General features: G+C 36.9%; 1 protein-coding gene across 3 annotated transcripts in view; it reads left to right on the top strand.

Moving 5' to 3' along the window:
• Positions 1 to 19,739, top strand: part of CCDC90B (coiled-coil domain containing 90B) — a 50,304-nt gene that overhangs the window by 21,633 nt on the left and 8,932 nt on the right. Inside the window, exons 2-8 of one of the 3 annotated variants that reach the window (XM_024763569.1) lie at positions 8,466 to 8,585; positions 10,287 to 10,390; positions 14,730 to 14,831; positions 15,824 to 15,865; positions 15,963 to 16,034; positions 16,127 to 16,180; positions 18,015 to 18,129. In XM_024763569.1, coding sequence (XP_024619337.1) covers positions 8,466 to 8,585; positions 10,287 to 10,390; positions 14,730 to 14,831; positions 15,824 to 15,865; positions 15,963 to 16,034; positions 16,127 to 16,180; positions 18,015 to 18,129 — 609 coding nt within the window. The remainder of the gene's footprint in view (positions 1 to 8,465; positions 8,586 to 10,286; positions 10,391 to 14,729; positions 14,832 to 15,823; positions 15,866 to 15,962; positions 16,035 to 16,126; positions 16,181 to 18,014; positions 18,130 to 19,739) is intronic. The other 2 variants (XM_024763570.1, XM_024763571.1) reach the window with 2 other exon arrangements.

The following is a 19,739-nucleotide window of genomic DNA, read 5'->3' as shown; positions in this document are numbered from 1 at the left end:
GTGTGTGTGTGTGTGTGTGTGTGTGTGTGTGTGTGTGTGTGTGTGTGTGTGTGTGTTTTGAGAACTTGGTCTCTGCCATCCAAAAGGTGCACATATGGTATACATTTGGCAACCTATCGAATAGACTGGGATTCTGAGCAGTCTTTTGTGTGACTGTACCACCTCTCAGGGGCTTTTTGCCATCTTAACCTTTGTTGAGTCAACCTGTACAATGAAGTCTTTTACTTTCTTAACTGTTTTGGGGAGTAAACTTTCTGGATCTTGTTTAGGCTCCATCTTTTGCACTCTCTTATGGGGAAGCCTCTTGCATCTTACTGGTTTGAGTCACTATTAAGGTACATCTCATTAATGACTAGATGATGGATCCTTCAAATTTGAGAAACTTCAATTGGTAAATTTTTAGAGAGCTCATTATGAACAGCTGTTTTATTGGTACCTATGGGGGGGGAAACAAAAGGTGGGAAATACATATAATGGTGTTGACTGAAAAAAACATGCACAACATGAGAGCTGTGAATTAAGTTTTATTTGGGGCATAATGAGGACTATAGCCCAGGAGACAGCCTCTCAGATAGCTCTGAGGAACTGCTCCAAAGAGGTAGAGGGAAAGGTCAGTATATATATGATTTTAGTGAAGCAGGGGAGATATGTGCAGTCCGGCACACATTTTTGCAGAAGGTTACTGCTGGTCATGAGAAGCAGATGTCTCCCTTGATGATTTTAGTGCTTTTCTAAATATGAAAAGATACAAGAATTTGGGCTCATAAAACCTTCTCCTGAAAATATCTAACTATCTGAAGGCCTGTTCTGTCAGTTTTTCCCAGAGCACAGAGTGCCTCATTCCTGATCTCCGCCCTGAACTCCTTTCAGGGTGTGTTGAAGGTCAGTGACTGCAGTGGCTAGTGACTTAATACTTAGAGAGGCAGATGGCAAATGCCAGTTTTTAGTTGGCAGTGGTTAACCTAAAAACTCCCTAAGTTTAAAACAAACCAAAAATACAAATGGTTTGGGAAGCCTTGTTTGTGGTCTCCACTTCCCCTCAGTGGGTCTTACAGATGCTACTAAAAACATTAGAATAATTCATGTTAACTAGGTTGATTAACAGGGGGGAAAAAACTGAAGGGAAATTCTAGAGACTTTTTCCCAACCAGGTGGAAATTTTAAAGGGAAGTGTCCCAAATTAATAAAGAAATCTTTAGATGGTTATTTTTAAATGGAGTAAATAAAATGGAAATTAATGGGATTAAATCAAAGGTTTGATACAGCACTACCTGAGGTTGGATGGGCCAAAAGGATCCCTTGCTGTCCCCAACATTACAGGGCCCCAGACAAGTCCACTCTGTTTACCTCAGTGTTTTATTTGTTTGTTTGTTTATATTTATGTATTTATATATTTAAAAGGCTGGAAGAAAATTACACTCAGATACCTGACCAACAGTTACTTGGGGCAACAGGCCAATAAAGTTAAAAGATTGAGAAAAGGGCTTGAAACCCTTGGCTCAACCCCCCACTGGTCATCCCAGAGCGTTTTATACAAAAATAGATATAATGGTCAGGATAAAAAGAAAGGCTTTTAGGACTCCTTGTAAGACCTACACTTGTTGATTGAGTCCTTATGGAAACTAAAGTTAAAAGAATAAAAGTTGATACAATTGAGATGAAAATTTATAAAAGTGTACCCATTTTAAGTGGGCTTTATATAAGATGGTTACATCTCTTTTGCTTAATTATATCGTGGAATAGACATGTTTTACTGGTGAATGCTTCCCCTGCTTGGTATTATAAGGCAGGGCATATGAATTTGCCCCTAAGGAAATATTAATTAAACATGCTAAAGGAAACCAGTAGCATTACCTGAGCCCATACAGTATAAAGTAAAACTGAGAAAGAGGGCCTTTGTTGAATGCCTTATGCAAGCTTTTGAAGGCATGATAAATTCAGCCCTGAAATCCTAGAACACAGAACTCCCAAATTGCAGTTTAGTTGGAAATCTTCTCACTGATACAAAAAAGGAAATTAAAGAAAACATAGTTGGGCAAATTAATCTTTTAATTTGGTGTCATTTAGGTGGCAGACCTGTTTTTGTGGAATTAAAAGCAACATCTTTGTCTTGCAAATCTCTATAAATCAGAAATGTAAATACAGCCCACAATGATCTGAGACTGAACCTAATTAGCTCAGTCAGGTTTCAGAACCTGAAACCAACGAGGGAAAAAGGAAAAAAGTGGCCTTTTTAAACTCAAACCACTGGAAAGGCTCCCTCAGCCAAAATCTAATTCATAGCCTCCTTAAGGGTTTATCAAGGACAAATACAAATATTAAAAGTCTTTTCCACAAATAGTAAAGCCTTTGTCATCTGAGCAAAGAAATTTAACTTACTCCAACTGTAATAAATAACTAGTAAATTTACATTGTAGTACAAGAATCATAATTAAGTTTTTAAAGTGAAGCTATGAGATCTCTAAATTTGTCTATTTATGTGTCTGTGTAGACATTATATGTATGAAATATCTCTACCTCTGGGAAATATTATCAAAATTAAATTTATAAAGAGCTCTATTTAATTGACTTAAAAGTAAGTGCTTACAAATTAAATATTTCTAAATATGAAAGAAACTGGCCGGAAGGAGTTTCAGGGTCACATGATCTAGGAAATATTCAATATTAAATTAACGTCTGGTATTAAAGCTAGCTTAAGTTTGCTGATTTAATCAATGTAGACATATCTTACTTTTATAATAAAAGTAAGTTTACCGAAGGTCAACATGTTCATGTTATTTCTGTTACAGAGTTTGTCAGCAAAAAAAAAAAATTTTTTTTAACTTGGTATGGTAGTATTTTCATAAGTTATAAAATAAAGGGGAATGGGATGAGAGTTTTTAGGTGAACCCTTTAGGAATAATTATGTTTGGGGTATGTTTATTTAAAATAGTTTCTCCAGATTTTTGGTAAGTTGAGTTTTGCTAAGTTAAATTAAATGGCAGTTCACTGAATATCCCGGTCATTTCAAATAAGATAAAATACTGGAACAGTAATTGCTAAACAGATCTAAATTTACCTACTTTTGTCTCCTTACGAGAGGGAAACTAAAGATGTTTGGGTTTATTAGACCCATATCTTATACCACATTGAGAAAAGAAATTATGTTATATGTTTCTAGAGGTTATAGGATATTCCAATAAGGAAATGCTGGTATGACAGTTTACAGTTACTTGCTGATTGTTGATTTTTGGTAGAGAGTAAGGTTTTTAAGGGTTAAAGGCGGAATATGTAATTAAAGTTACTAAAAATAATAAGGGAAACATTTCAATATGCAAGGAAAGTAGGATGGGTGTTTTCAGCAAAAGAAGGTGTGAGGAATGAAAATACATTTTGTTAAGGGGAAAAAATGATTGTCCTAGAACTGGTTATTTTTGGATGGAAAAATATAGGATAAACTAATACGTATACAAAAAGTCTTAGAAGGGAGACTTTCTGTAGAAAGTAGACTTTCTGTAGAAAGGGAGCCCTGAAAAAGGAGTTTTGTACATCGTCAGGCTGGGATTAGATTAAATTTAATTAGGTAAATGGATTTTGTTATTAAAAGGCTGGTGCAAAACTGGATTTGGTTCCTCTCTTTGTTAAGAGAACAAAGTTTTCTTGGAGTATTGCTATTGGAAACAGATTGTGTGAGTTTCTTTGCCTTTAAGTGATCTGTATTTGTTTTTTGAAGTACTGTTTCACAATAACCTATGATCCTATTTGACCAAGTGTTTTGAAACCTTTTTGATGTTTTTGACAAACATCCCAAATATGAACTTCTTTTTTTTTAATAGTTCCGCTAACATCTTTTTTTTTTGGCTGCGTTGGGTCTTCGTTGCTGTGCGCGGGCTTCTCTAGTTGAGAAAGTGGGGTCTACTCTTCGTTGTGGTGTGCGGGCTTCTCACTGAGGTGGGTTCTCTTGTTGTGGAGCAGGGCTCTAGGCACACGGGCTTCAGTAGTTGTGGCACGTGGGCTCAGTAGTTGTGGCTCACAGGCTGTAGAGTGTAGGCTCATTAGTGGTGGCGCATGGGCTTAGTTGCTCCACGGCACGTGGGATCTTCCCAGACCAGGGATCTAACCTGTGTCCCCTGCATTGGCAGGTGGATTCCTCACCACTGCACCACCAGGGAAGTCCCCCAAATATGAAATTCTAACTAAAGTTCTTTTGACCTCCAGCTAACTCTGGGATGCTTTGAAGGAACCCTGAGACATCTCAGAGAAGAATATTAAACTAATTAGGCTTATTTGGTATGTTAAATTACTTGAGAAGCATCATCAAGTGATTGGAGATGAACCATAGGTTATAGTGTATAGGTAAATGTCATTAATACAGATATTCCAAAATTTATATGGAATACCTAAAAATCTGATGTGCCCTGGTATAAGTTATCAGTCATAAGTCTAATTATCTTAAAATGTGTGTCACATAAGTATCCAAGTTTCTTGTCAATTGCATTGTAATCAGATCTTTAACCGTGCCATTTTAAGTCTTGTCGTTTGTAAACAATCATTGTTTTACTCTGATGCTTTTATAAAATGAAGATCTTAAAGAAGATTCGTAAAAATGACTTTTTGACAAATAAAAGTTTCTGATAATTTTCAGATCATACCACTGAACTGGGTAAGATATTACAGAATTCGGATGGGAGACCTGATGACTGCATTCAGATCTTCAGGAATTAATTACATGAGACTAAATGAACTGATGAATATGATTTATAATTTTATCACTTTTTCTGAAATATACTGGATTTTAATCCTTGTTTTCCAGGAAAAGCTTTCCTCTTATGCTATGACCTACAACAAGTTGATAAAGTATACCTTTGTAAACAAAGATGAAATATATATCATTTTCTCTCTGCCTGATCCTTCCAGAATTTGGCTTCTCCAGCTGGCTCCCCTGTGAACTTGATGGTTTATTGCAACCAGATTACAACTAGTTATACTAATCATTGCTTTAATTTGTTCTCCTTGTTTTCAATTTGTTTATACTTTCTGTCTCTGCTGTACTATGACTTTATTAATGTATAAAGCTGTATTAGTTGTGTTACCTACATCCTGTCTGTTTTATAAGATTACTGTCTACTGGGGAATTCCCTGGTGGTCTAGTGGTTAGGACTCCAAGCTTTTACTGCTGAGGTTGCAGGTTCAATCCCTGGTCGGGGAAGATCCCACAAGCTGCACAGCGTGGCCAGGGGAAAAAAAAAATTGTTGTCTTTTGCATTACCCAATATGTAACCAGGTCTCCAGCAAAATTAATGATGGCTAAAAGTCTTCAGACCGTTGATTATATATACATAACCTACATAAAATAACTGTAATAGTACAACTCTAGTTATGGGAAGAAGCAACAAGGGAAAACATTTTCTGGATCAAAAGAGACTAGTAAGACAGGTGATCCAGAGAAGTTTAGATTATCAACAGGGCCTAATCCAAAAATTAACACATTGAGTATAGCCTATCAACAGAATCTTCACCTGATCTAGGAATGAGCCTTCCTAGCACCATGGGACAAAATTGGTCATGAAATGCTTCCCAAATGATGGTTGGATTTATGAGCAAGGCGAGGCACTGTGGATGAAAAATGTTGCCTGCCATATCAGTAAACGAAGGATGCTGCAGCCACCAGCCACTGCAGCCACCCTCAGCTATGCACTCGGAGGGGATTCAGGGTGGAGAAAAGCAGGACACCGGTCCTAGATAGTTAAGGTGCATATCAAAGGAATGATTTCAGTAAGCCCAGACCCTTGCATCTTCCCATACATAGTAAAGCGCTAAATTCATTAACTTGAGATGTCTGGTTTTCTTTAACAGTAATCTTTTGATGTTCCAACTACCTGGTTTTTGTTGCAAAACTCCTGTATATCTTGGCTCCTCCCTTACCTCTTCGGAGCAGTCTCTCAGACGATCTGAGAGGCTGTCCTCCAGGCTTAAGTCCTCAGAAAATCCACTGAATAAAACATAATCCTCAACTTTTAGGTTGCACTTTTTTTTTTTCAGTCAACAAGTAGGAAGCTTCTCTTTGTGGAAGGTATTAAGAGTTTGTTGACTGAAGTCAGAGGGACTGTGTACTAATATGCCTTGCTCTGAGACCATAAGATCTCAAATTACTTAGCTCCTCTGAGCCTGTTTTCCTCATCCACAACATGAGAATTTTAAGGATAAAGTAACAGGTGTGAAAATAGTAACATGTTGTATAAATATTATTACTGATTTTTTCCCCTAAACCCCAAATAAAAGACTGAACTTCTAATCAACTGAATGAACTTCTAATCAAGGATAGGTAACTAAGGGTACCAATCATTGTTCCTAATGCAGTTGTTATAGAAATCTGCCCCTCTTTTTCCTCTAATTTTCTTTTTCTCTCCCTCCTTAGGTTCAGTATTGACCCACAGGCACACTGCTTAACTCTTCTAGATGCCACTCAAAGCCAAAAAGATTGCCGACCTCTGTGCTAATGAGTGTGTGTGTGTTCAAAATTGATCCACCTTTACATCTGCTTCCTTTTATTTCTGGTTAACCAGAATTCATCTGAGTACTTGAATGAATTAATATAAAGGACTAGACATTACTCTTTCATTATTTGAATTTAGAGTTTATGTTTAGATTTTTTAAAAAAACATGTTTCCTGTTTATTAGTCTATAAAGTCAATGAAGACATCTGTTATGTCTGGTTTTGCTCATCATCCCCTGTGCCTAACACAGTGCCTGGCACTCAGATGTTTCTTGACTAGAAAGTTATATAGGAAGGAATCACATTTGCCTTACACTATACTAGCAGAAAAGTAATACCTGAGGTTGCAGCTTTGTCTTTTAAGTACCTAGATGTCTTAAGTGGCTTAGGATAAAAAAGACAGCATGGGGTAAGACAGCCTGAGATTTGGAGTCAGAAGACCTGGATCTGAATCCTGATTCTGCCAGAGACTCTATGACCTTAGGCAAGACATTAGGCAAAACCTTAGGCTTTACCTTTCCTAGGCTTGATTTTCTTATCTAAAAAGGTGAATAATACCATGATGCCTTGGTAGTATATAAAGTATCTAGTATAGTACCTTGTGTTTGATTAGTAGTTTATACTAATTAGCAGTTATTTCACATAATACATAGTAATGGCAATAAAGTTGTATATAGACAGAGTTCTCCCCCAAAGAAAATACTTTTTAATAAATTCATCAGCAGTAGATAGAAAAGAACCATTCTGTGTCTAGGTTAAAAATTGGGAATTTATTGAAATAGGACATTTATTTCAAAAATGAGAACAACATCCTAGGTCTTTTGTGTTGATACCACTAAATACTTCTGGATTTAAAATCCGATTCACTGATTGATTCAACAATAAAATACTGTGAGCCAACTATTTGCCAAGCACTGTTTTAGGTACTAAAGATACAGATGAAAGACACAGTCCAGGCCTCATGGCACTTACATTCTGGTTCAGAGAGACAAGCAGTAAACAAGATAATTCAGATTAGAACTGAGAACTGTGTAGGAAATAAACTGTGGATATGTAAGAGTGGGAGGACAGAAAGCTACTTTAGACGGGGGTATATGTCTAAAAATTATCACAGCTCTGTGAAAGACTTCTGAGCAAGAAGGAGAGTTGCTGGACAGTTTCTGCTCTCCAGTAATTAGAGATGTGCCAGCAATACCCAAAGCTTTTTTTTTTTTTTTTAATAAATTTATTTATTTACTTTGGGCTACTTTGGGTCTTTGTTGCTGTGCGCAGGCTTTCTCTAGTTGAGGCGAGCGGTGTCTACTCTTCGTTGTGGTGTGCGGGCTTCTCATTGTGGTGGCTTCTCTTTGTTGCGGAACACGGGCTCTAGGCGTGTGGGCTTCAGTAGTTGTGGCATGCGGGCTCAGTATCTGTGGCTCACGGGCTCTAGAGCGCAGGCTCAGTAGCTGTGGCGTACGGGCTTAGTTGTTCCGCGGCATGTGGGATCATCCCAGACCAGGGCTCGAACCCGTGTCCCCTGCATTGGCAGGTGGATTCTTAACCACTGCGCCACCAGGGAAGTCCCCCCCAAAGCTTTTGATGTATATTATGTTATGATGTTAGACTGACTCTTAAAATTTTGGCATACTAAAAGACAGCAAACATTTACTGAATGTTTACTACGTACAGAATAATGTTAGAGACTTTTCAAATAAAAGAATCAGGGGCTCAGGGACTTCCCTGGCAGTCCAGTGGTTAAGACTACCCTCCCAATGCAGCGGGTATGGGTTCGATCCCTAGTCAGGGAATTAAGATCCTGCATGCTGCACGGCGTGGCCAAAATAAAAAAAGAATCAGGGGCTCAGACAAATCCTTTATCTTGCTTGAAATTACAGAATTCCCAAGTAGAACAGCTGGAACTGTATTACAAATAGATGGGGGGAAATGCTTTAGAAGCTAAAATGTGACGCTTCTCTTAGCTACTACAAAAAAACCTGCCTTCTCTTTTCAGATTTCTTCACCACCGCAACCAAGGAAGGATATGATATGAGGCCAGTGGACATAACTCCTTTAGAACAAAGGAAATTAACGTTTGATACGCATGCATTGGTTCAGGACTTGGAAACTCATGGTGAGAAAAATGGGTCCCTTTTGAAAGAATATCAACAGTACTCATAACAAATTACCTAGTCAAGACAACATCACCATTATGAACAATTAAGAGTCACTGTGAAACTAACACACCATTGTAAAGCAATTATACTCCAATAAAGATGTTTAAAAAAAAGTCACTATTTAAATATGAGCCATCCATAAAATAGAATATTTTAGTCACGAAAATGGTATAGTTTGAAGAGTATTTACTGATGTGAGAAATGCTCAAGATACATGTGCAGAATGATTCCAATTATGTAAAAAAACAACTAGTTTCTAGGCTGATACTAAAGTTTATGTGGAAGTACAAGCACAATGTTTAAGAATAGGAAAAAAAAGAAAATCAAAGAATGTCACAAAAAATTACCAGATGTCAAAACAGTTATTTAAAGTATATGAAGAGCTTCCCTGGTGGCGCAGTGGTTGAGAGTCTGCCTGCCTATGCAGGGGACATGGGTTCGTGTCCCGGTCTGGGAAGATCCCACGTGCCACGGAGCGGCTGGGCCCGTGAGCCACGGCCACTGAGCCTGTGCGTCCAGAGCCTGTGCTCCGCAACGGGACAGGCCACAACGGTGAGAGGCCCACGTACCGCAAAAAAAAAAAACAACAAAACAATAAAGTATATGAAACTATAGGAATAGAAGAGTTGATTTAATGGAATAGAATGGTATTCAGTAACGTGTGTCTTAGAAAGCAATAAAGAAGGCATTACAAATTAGGGAAAGGAAGGACTGTTTAATAAATGAGCAATGATAAATGACTAGCCATTGGAAAAAAATAGATTCCCTTACTGAAAAATAAATTCCAGATTGATTAAAAGCTAAATGTAAAACAAAGAAAGACTACAAAAAATATTATAGAAATATTTTTTGACTTTTAGAGTAAGGAAGCAAGACAAAACTCAAAAGCAATGAAAGTAAAAGTAAAGACTGACAGATGTGACTACAGAAATATTTCTTTAAATCTGTGTATCAAAGGATATGATCTGTAAGGTTAAAAATGTTAGCAACACATATGACAGTGAGCCTATTGCTTTAATATACAAAGAATTCATATGAATCAATAAGAAAAGTTAAGCAGTTTTATAGAAAAATGGACAAAGGCCATAAACAGCTCACAGAAAAATAAATTACCAATAAATGTATGTAAAGATGCTTAATCAAGGAAATGCAAATTTTAAGTATAAATTAAAATAATAATGCAGTACCATTTTAATGCCAATTATACACTCAAAAAAGACTAGTAATACCCATGTTGATGTAAATGTGGGGAAATGGATCAGTGGAATTAAAATTGGAGAGTGCTTTTTAGAGAGTAATTTAGCATAATCTGTCGATTTTTAATTATAACCATTTTTTTAAAAGACTGCAGTTGACCCTTGAACAACACAGGGGTTGGGGCACCGACCGCCTGTGTAGTCAAAAATCTGCATGTAACTTTATAGTGGCCCTCTGTATCCGCAATTCCACATCCATAGCTTCAAGCAACCACAGATTGTGTGGTATGGTAGTATTTACTGTTGAGAAAAATCTGCATCTAAGTGGACCCACTCAGTTCAAATCCATGTGTTCAAGAGTCAACTGCATGAAAATTTAAATGATAGAAGTTATTCTACCTGTCTATTTTGAGAAGGATGTGCACTTTTAAAAAAATATAAATACCTATTTGCCGCTTGTAGGATTTGACAAAGCACAAGCAGAAACAATTGTATCAGCATTAACCATTTTATCAAATGTCAGCCTCGATACTATCTATAAGGAGATGGTCACTCAAGCTCAACAGGTAATGTTTTCATTTTTATCACTTCTGACAGTTTCATTAGACAATTATTTTCATAACTGCATCTCTGTTTAGCCACCCACCTTCTAAACACACCTGCATCTTCCTTATTATTCTCTCTAAAGGAACCAAAAACGAAAAACGTGTAGCAAAGTCAGTATCCAGAGAGACTGAGGAGTTAGAATAGTCATCACAAAATTATGGTAACACAAAGAGTAAAATTTTGTCAGATCTTTCATTGTGTAAGATAATTATATTATTTGAGTCATGGGATGGTGGTAGGTTGTTAGTGAAACAACTTTTTCCACATAGAAAGCCCACCACAGTAGAAGAGCTGACCAGTTTACTGCAGTCATGTGTATGTTCTGGTTAATTTTCACAAAGTTGGAAAGCTGGAAGGGACTTAACATACATGGCTGGGAAGGAGTTCATAAATCACCTAAGATGCTTTAATCTGACCAGATACCTGAATCCTTAAACGCCAAGTAATACCATTTACTAAGAACTTAAGAAGTGAGAGGCAGTGCTGGGGACTGCTCATATATGATCTTATTTAATCTCTCTAACAACCTTGAAAAGTAGGTAGAATTATTCTATTTTACCACCGAAGAAAGGATCAGAGAGGTTCAGTAATTTGCAAGAGTTGTCATTGTGGTGCTATGGACAAAAAGCAATAATTTTATATGAAGGATAGAATAAGCTGAATGAACTTAACTGTAGAATAATAATTCATAATCTGTCAATCATGAATTAATTACTGTGTTTAAGAATCTGTTTTCTTTCTCTGGTTATATTTTTTTAATTTTAATTTTTTAAATTTAGGCTTTCTTCTTCAGATAAATATTTCACAGCAGAGAAATATTAGGATTTCTTTCTTACATAAAATTAGGAGCTCTTGCATAAAATGTCATTACTTCAAAGGTCATGAAAGAGCGAAATTTTTAAAAGATTTTTTCTGTAATATCCAAATAATTATGTATTTAGAATTAAAAGCATTCAGCCCCTAGATTTAACTTAACTTTAAATTTGTATGTGTATTATTTTAGCTAAATTTATTCAGGATCATAACAGACTATTAATATTAAATCCACCAAAGAAAAAGCCACTCATTTAATCCCCCCCAAACCTTTGAGCTATCCTGAAAGAGCTAATGGTACTCCTAAATCAGATTTTTAAGTTTCTCTGCAATATAATCAGTGAATTAAAACTGTTTTTTGAGGAATTTTTATGCTGCCAGGGCCATTTAATCTTACATTTAAAATGTAGGATTGGGGGCTTCCCTGGTGGTGCAGTGGTTGAGAGTCCGCCTGCCGATGCAGAGGACACGGGCTCGTGCTCCGGTCTGGGAGGATCCCACATGACGCGGAGCGGCTGAGCCTGTGAGCCATGGCCGCTGAGCCTGCGCATCAACGGGAGAGGCCACAACAGTGAGAGGCCTGTGTACCACACACACACACACACACACATACACACACACACACACACACACACACACACACACAAAATGCAGGATTGGATGTAGGAACACTACTATTGAACTTTTGGGTTTTTTATTACTGGTGTATGAAATCAAAATCCCATTCCATCCTTGAGCCATAGGCCATGAGGCAAACAAGCTTCATACCTGATCACTTCAGAAAGAGCCATGCTAAGTCAAGTGTGCTCAGTCTGAGAATTCGGTTATATTCTGAATTTGCTTATAGTCTGAATAACATTCATATTCTCTGGTGGCGCCACAGTAGTTACAATGATCACACTTTTAGTAGATTTGACTGTATTAAATTTTTCCACTTAAAAGTTTTTGAAGATGGACATACGTGCTATCTTATAGGCTTTTTGAGTCCCAAACTATTTAGAGGCGGAAAGGGAGGTAGAAAGAGTTTAGAGTCACAGTACAGTAATTCCTTATTCTCAGGTTCAGAGTCTATAAGAAGTATGTAGTTACATTTTCTACTCTTCTCTATGTAGTTCTGGTAATAAAATAACATTTTGTTAAAGACTTAAACAAAAATAATATTATAGTTAATGTCTTCGAACTCCTTCATAATGATATTTGGGGGGAACAAGACCGACAACCCCTAGAGGCCACTTCTGTATGACTTCTGAGGTAATTCTCATGAATATTTCAAGCAGAACTGCATAAAAGAAAATGAACCTCCCTCCCCAATAATATAGATGAGGGATAGGGAAAGCATTAGAGTCAGGGATGTCTATTGTACACAGTAAAAAATACTTTTTAATTTTATGATAGGAATAATATTTAAAGCAAAACTCCCTCCACATCAAAACATTGGAGTCACACTGTCCTGCTTCAGCCATTAGACACCTGTCCCATGACATTCATCGAATGCTAACTGTGCACCAAGTATTACTGTAAGCATTTTACATGCACTATATCATTTAGTCCTCAAAACAACTCTATAAGATATAGGTAGTTTTTATTCCTATTTCAGCAAAGACGAGGTCAAAGAAGCTAAATAATGTGCCCAAAGGCTCATAGTAAATGGCAGCGTTTGGATTCAAACCCAGGCAGCCTGACTCCAGAACTCACATTTTTTTTTTTTCTTTTTTTGCTGTACGCGGGCCTCTCACTGCTGTGGCCTCTCCCATTGCGGAGCACATGCTCTGGACGCGCAGGCTCAGCGGCCATGGCTCACGGGCCCAGCCGCTCCACAGCATGTGGGATCCTCCCAGACCGGGGCACGAACCCGTGTCCCCTGCATCGGCAGGCGGACTCTCAACCACTGCGCCACCAGGGAAGCCCCAGAACTCACATTTTTAACCTCCAGTCTATGTGGCTGTGCCATCTGACCGCTGTTCTTAGAGAATATGTGTGCACTCCAGACCCTTTGAAGACTGAGTCATTCCGTAGCCATGCATCTGGAACTACTGTAGCCTCTGTTTTTTAAATGTCAAGGCAGTTTTGAAATAGCCTTTCTCACCCATATTGTGGTCAGTGGAGGACTGTAACCCCAATAATGTACTCCTAGCCACAAACTATGACAACGTGGGAGTTCCACTAGTCATTCTGTTCTTGTTTGGGTTTTTCTGTTTTGTTTATAAACCCTGTTATAGAGGGTTTCTTTCAAGGTTACATCTTCATCTACTTTTTCTTTTGATTAAAAAGAGATAAAAGATGAGTCAGCAAGCTACACGATTTTGAGAAGTTTAGTGGTTAACGTTATATTTGCCTTGTGAGACTGCTTTAAATCATTTCTACAAAAATGTCCCTCCCTAGCAAAGTAAAAGTTTATAAGTCTATCAGATAGGGCTTCCCTGGTGGTGCAGTGGTTAAGAATCCGCCTGCCAATGCAGGGGACCCAGGTTCGATCCCTAGTCTGGGAAGATCCCACATGCCACAGAGCAACTAAGCCTGTGTGCCACAACTACTGAGCCTGTGTTCTAGCGCCCGCTAACTCCTGAAGCCCGCGCACCACAACTCCTGAAGCCTGCGCACCTAGAGCCCGTGCTCCGCAACAAGAGAAGCCACTGCAATGAGAAGCCCGTGCACCACAACAAAGAGTCGCCCCCGCTCGCCCCAACTAGAGAAAGCCCACACGCAGTAATGAAGACCCAACACAGCCAAAAATAAATAAAATAAATTTTAAAAAAAGAAAGAAAGAATTTGTGTGGTGATGGAGGTGTTAACTAAAAACTTAAAAAAAAAATCTATCAGATAGGGGCCACCTTTTCTTTCACAAATTCTTTGTAGTGCCAAATATAGGAAAGATACTCAGGAATTTAAACCAAACTATGTTATACTGACAATTATTTAAACCATACTTCTATTTTATTACCTGACTTCTAAGTCTTATTCAGTATCCTAGAAATTTCTGATGGTAGAAGATCCTTCAAAATCAACTTCCCTGGCGGTCCAGTGGTTAAGACTCCATGCTTCCACTGTCTGGGGTGCAGGTTCGATCCCTGGTCGGGAACCAAGATCCCGCAAGCCGTGCAGCCAAAAAATAAAAATTAAAAAAAAAAAAAAAGCAAAGCAATGAAAGATAAAAACTTTCCCACATAGATATTTTTAAAATAAATAAACAAACAAAAAAGAGTATTTGCTGAGGAGCTCTTGGAGGTTAAGTAAGCATTTAATTGGGATTCTTTCATTGAAAAGACCTAGACATGTGTTTCTCTTCACTGGGAAATACTTTTTCTTCCTTGAATCTCCTACTTCTTTTAATTTTGATATTTCAGATATATAGGTTTCATTTGTTTTGTTTTTTACTTAGCCAAGCAACATTATACCTTGTAGCAAGACAATAATTTTTAAAAATTTTCATGGACAATTCCATGCAATGGGATGGCATCACTCAGTTATTTTAATTTTTCATTTTAGGAAATAACAGTACAACAGTTAATGGCTCATTTGGACTCCATCAGGAAAGACATGGTCGTCCTAGAGAAAAGTGAATTTGCAAATCTGCGAGCAGAGAACCAGGTGATGCAAGTCTCAATTTATTACTAATAAAATAACTGATTTCATAAGTATCCTACTTGGTGAAGAATAGGACCCCAAAACAATTTCATATGGTTATTAAATAATTATTAGCAAGTTTTTAGATAAAAGTATACATGTTTAACCATACCTAACCTATGTATACATCATAGTTTCTTGCATACTAAAGAATGACAGTTGTATCTTAAACAGGTCACATAAAAGGAAATCTTTGATCTACATATATTTTATTAAATTTCTAGTGTAGTTCAGAATAATGTTCTCAGAACTGACAGTAATGTAGCATTTTCCATTTTTTTGGTTCTGTAATAATTATTTTGTCACTTAAGAGAAAAATGTTTCTGTAATTCAGTCAGAACTTTGTTGTTACCCACTAGCTTAAAACATTTTAAAATTTAGAATACCAATCTTTTTTTATTTTTAAGTAGAATACAGTAGGTCCCCCTTTATCTGCATTTTCGCTTTCCACAGTTTTAGTTACTTGTGGTCAACTGCAGTCTGAAAATATTAAGTGGAAAATTCCAGAAATAAACAATTCATATGTTTATGTCACACTGATCTGAGTAGCATGATGAAATCTTTCACCGTCCCACTCCATTCCCCCCAGGACATGAATCATCTCTTTGTCCAGTGTATCCACACTGTATATGCTACCTACCCATTAGTATAAGAAAAAACATAATACATATAGGGTTCAGTACTATTCGAGGTTTCATCCACTTGGGGTCTCGGAACATATCCCCAGTGGATCAGGGGGGACTACTGTATTGAAACATAAATACATTGTCTAATGTTATGTTCGTAATTATTTTCTGAATTAGTTCTTTTTTTGTCTTTATTCTTTATCAGATAATGTATTAGAAATCCACAGAATGTCCAATTTTTGCTTATGCAAGGTTTCAGATTTTTTTTAATAAATCATAATATGGACTTTGATTTAACACCAATTGTGTGTGATCTTTCTTTATACCTAGAAAATGAAAATTGAATTAGAACAAGTTAAGCAACAACTGATAGTAAGTGAAACTTTTTTCCCCACTTCAGAATAGTTCATTAATTTCAGAACAAATATTCATTACAAGATCACTTTCTTAATTTTTTTTTTCTTTAAAGAATGAAACCAGTCGAATCAGAGCAGATAATAAACTGGATATCAACCTAGAAAGGAGCAGAGTAACAGATATGGTAATGTGCTTTTAAATGTACTTTTTTGCACTTAATCCTTTTTAATTCCTTTTAGTCTTTTTTTTAACCTCTTGATAAACCATATCGTTTAGTTTACAGATCAAGAAAAGAAACTTATGGAGGCAACCACAGAATTTACCAAAAATGTAAGCTGCTATGTAAAAGTTTCTCTTCTGTATAGCTCTCATGCCTTATGTAACTGCCTTTATATGTATCATTTTATAAGTTTGGACTTCAACAAGCTAGCCCTATAGATTCCATGATTTCCTCATAGCTGTTATAGTTAACCAGTACTTTGGGGGAAGCTGCTACCAGGTGGAGGGGAGTACCTGAGCTGTGACTTCTGAGTCAGAATCAAGCTTTCCAGGTAGCATACTTTTTTTTTAACTAAATTATTTTTATATGGAAGAGAACTATTTTTTAAAAAAGACAAGGATTCACAATTAATATTTAATGAATGCCTAGGTTCAGTCAAATAAAAAGTTTTTATGTTAGATACTGTTTTACTTACCTTTTTTGTCTATTAATTTATTTAATCCTCATATCAGCCTCTGTGTGAGGTAGGCACTCTATTCCCATTCTACCAATTTGGAAAGTGAGGCAGAAGGAAGTTAAGGTCACACAACTAAAAAGTGGTAGAGCCAGATGTCAACCTGGATTCTAAATTCCATACTCATAACTACTGTTTACCTCTCAGTAATCCTAAATTGTGATCATTAATTAATCTCTGTGGCTGAGTAAAACCTAGCTTTCTGACTCAGCCTAGTCCTTTTCTTAAAAGTTAAGAAGTCACTCGGTCTACAGTCTAACATAAGAGACATCACTCTTGATTATAATTCAGTAGACGCGAAGGTCCCATTTGCTGTTCTAAGCAGCCTGTATTCCCTTCTCTAACTTCTTGGCCAGATAAGGGAGATAAACAAGGAAATCAACAAATTCTCTCCCAGCTAATTTCTGAGCTATAAATATCATCTTATTTCTCTTTCTACCCCTTAGTCCCTATGCATATAGCATTCAGTGTTACCCAACAAGCATTTCTGCCATCTCCTTTAGTATTGGTGCCAGTTCATATTATAAACCCAGTTGGTTTTTCCTTTTGCAAAATACATTTAAAGTTTTAACTGATATCCTAAGGACTTTATACAAATAAGGTGATAGTTCTGTGACTAACATTTTTGCTTCTTAGTTTATCCTCATATATTTAGGTCTCAAATACAGGCATACCTCAGAGGTATTGCAGGTCCACTTCCAGACAACAGCAATAAAGCAAATACTGAAATAAAGTGAGTCACACAAATTTTTTGGTTTCCCAGTGCATATAAAAGTTATGTTTACAATATACTGTAGTTTATTAAGTGTGCAGTAGCACTATATCTAAATAAACAATATCTATACCTTAATTTAAAAATAACTGCTACAAAGATGCTAATCATCTTCTGAGCAGTCAGTGCATGGTAATCTTTTGCAATAGTAACATCAGAGATCACTGGTCACAGATCACCATAATAAATATAGTAATAATGAAAAAGTTTGAAGTATTGCAAGAATCACCAAAATGTGACACAGAGACATGAAGTGAGCAAATGCTCATGGAAAAATGGCGCCGATACACTTGTTTGACTCAGGGTTGCCACAAAGCTTCAATTTGTTTAAAAACAGCATGCAGCATCTTCGAAGCACAATAGAATGAGGTATGCCTGTATCTTCCTGTGAGGTTTTTAGTAGAATGTGCCCAGAATGTGATAATCCTAAGAAATAGTCTCCAAATATCAAAGTAAGTAGAAGGAATACTTTTTGTCAATTTGTAATATTCATGTAGTGTTATTTTTTCTTTTTAATATCACTGTGCTTTTTTACTGTTTCCCCACTTAAAACTTCTGTTACACAAAAGTAGCCCATAAATGAGGATTTCTAAAGTAAACATTTTTCTCCATGATACACAGGGACAAAATTTAATTGTCTTATTCTTAATTACTACAGGATACCAAAACCAGAGGTATTATTTCAGAGACCGGTAACAAAATTGACACTGAAATTGCTTCTTTAAAAACCCTAATGGAGTCTAACAAGCTTGAGACAATTCGTTACCTTGCAGGTAAGGCTGTGTTTGTCAGAGAAAGGAATTACTGTCATTTGATTTTCGGACTTATTAGCTTCTACCTCCCAAGGTCGCCATGGGGCACAGAAGAAAAAAAGGAGGAGCTGTAACAGATCTCCTTTATTGTTTGGTTCCCTGGAGTACTTGGAAAATGTAAGTATAATAGGCAGTAAATTTAGGATATAAGTTTAACAGGCAAACTCTGCATCCTCCTAATGGGAAAAAGCATATGGATGTCAAAGATAAACATAAACACAAGTACAAAACGATGCAAAGATACACTGGGTATTCCACAAAGAAAAAAACGAAAAATTTTAGATAAAGATCACCAAAATAGATATAGACCATTAAAAACCACAGCAAGCAAAGGGGCAAAAACTACCTCCTATCTTGAATCCAACTGACAGAGCAGGGATACTACCCAAAATTAGATTATTTGTCACATACTGAGTTCCTTAAGTACCATGTGACCTGACCAATTTACAGAGCCCCAAGGAGTTAGAAAGAATGCCCTAGTCGAGTAGTACATTTTTCTTTGTATAAAAAAGTAATACATTTTCATCCTAAATTGTTCATATAATTCAAAAGCAATATAGTAAAAGTGAAAGCCTTCTCCCTCCCCATGTGTATTTACTATTAATAGTATATATCTTTCTAGGCTTTTCCTTCTATATGTGAACATTGCAGATTTTTTAAACAGTAATTAGATGATACTGTACAGAGTACAACTTCTAAAAATTTAACCAAATGTTTTGATTATCTTTCCACATGAATACATATATAGACTTTTTTTTTTTTACTAGAAAACATACTATTCCATTGTATGAAAATACCATAATTTATTTATCCAAACCTCTATTAACAGACATTCTGCTCCCAACTGTTTTTATTAAAAACAATATTGCGGGCTTCCCTGGTGGTGCCAGTGGTTAAGAATCCACCTGCCAACACAGGGGACACAGGTTCAAGCCCTGGTCCGGGAAGATCCCACATGCCGCGGAGCAATGAAGCCCATGTGCCTAGAGCCCGTGCTCCGCAACGAGAGAAGCCCCTGCTCGCCACAACTAGAGAAAGCCCACGTGCAGCAACGAAGACCCAATGCAGCCAAAAATAAATTTATTTTAAAAAATACTGGACCAAATAGCCCTATATACGTGTGAGTAAATACACACACACCCCTTTATGCCATCATGCTAGTATTTCTATATAATAAATTGCTTGTGCACATCTAAAAATTGGGGTCAAAACGATAGGCACATTTAAAATTTTTATGTTATTGTCCAAAATAAAATTGCTGCTTTATACCATCAGTGATTTTCTGGGTAGGCACTAATTATGTTGAAGCGGCAGCAGGAGTAGAGATGGAGCCCCTAGCCCTCAGCTGATGCACACCCCGACTCCCCCTTCCTCTCTTCAACTTGAATGACTTAGCATCTAAGATCCATTTGAAAAAAGGGTTCTAAGGCTAAAACAAGATTTGAAAACCCCTATTCTAGCAAAGTCTCTGGAACCAGAGATCATCTGTCCAATAGGAATGCTAACAGGAAATGCCAAATCAGCGCAGTTTGCAGTGTTCATTCCCACTTTGAAAATAGACCTCAAAGCAC

The sequence above is a fragment of the Neophocaena asiaeorientalis genome, unplaced genomic scaffold (genome assembly GCF_003031525.2).
Source record: "Neophocaena asiaeorientalis asiaeorientalis breed wild unplaced genomic scaffold, Neophocaena_asiaeorientalis_V1.1 scaffold23, whole genome shotgun sequence".
Taxonomy (NCBI): Eukaryota; Metazoa; Chordata; class Mammalia; order Artiodactyla; family Phocoenidae; genus Neophocaena; species Neophocaena asiaeorientalis.
Note: the sequence above shows the minus strand (reverse complement) of the source record. Positions and strands in the feature narration are given on the sequence as shown.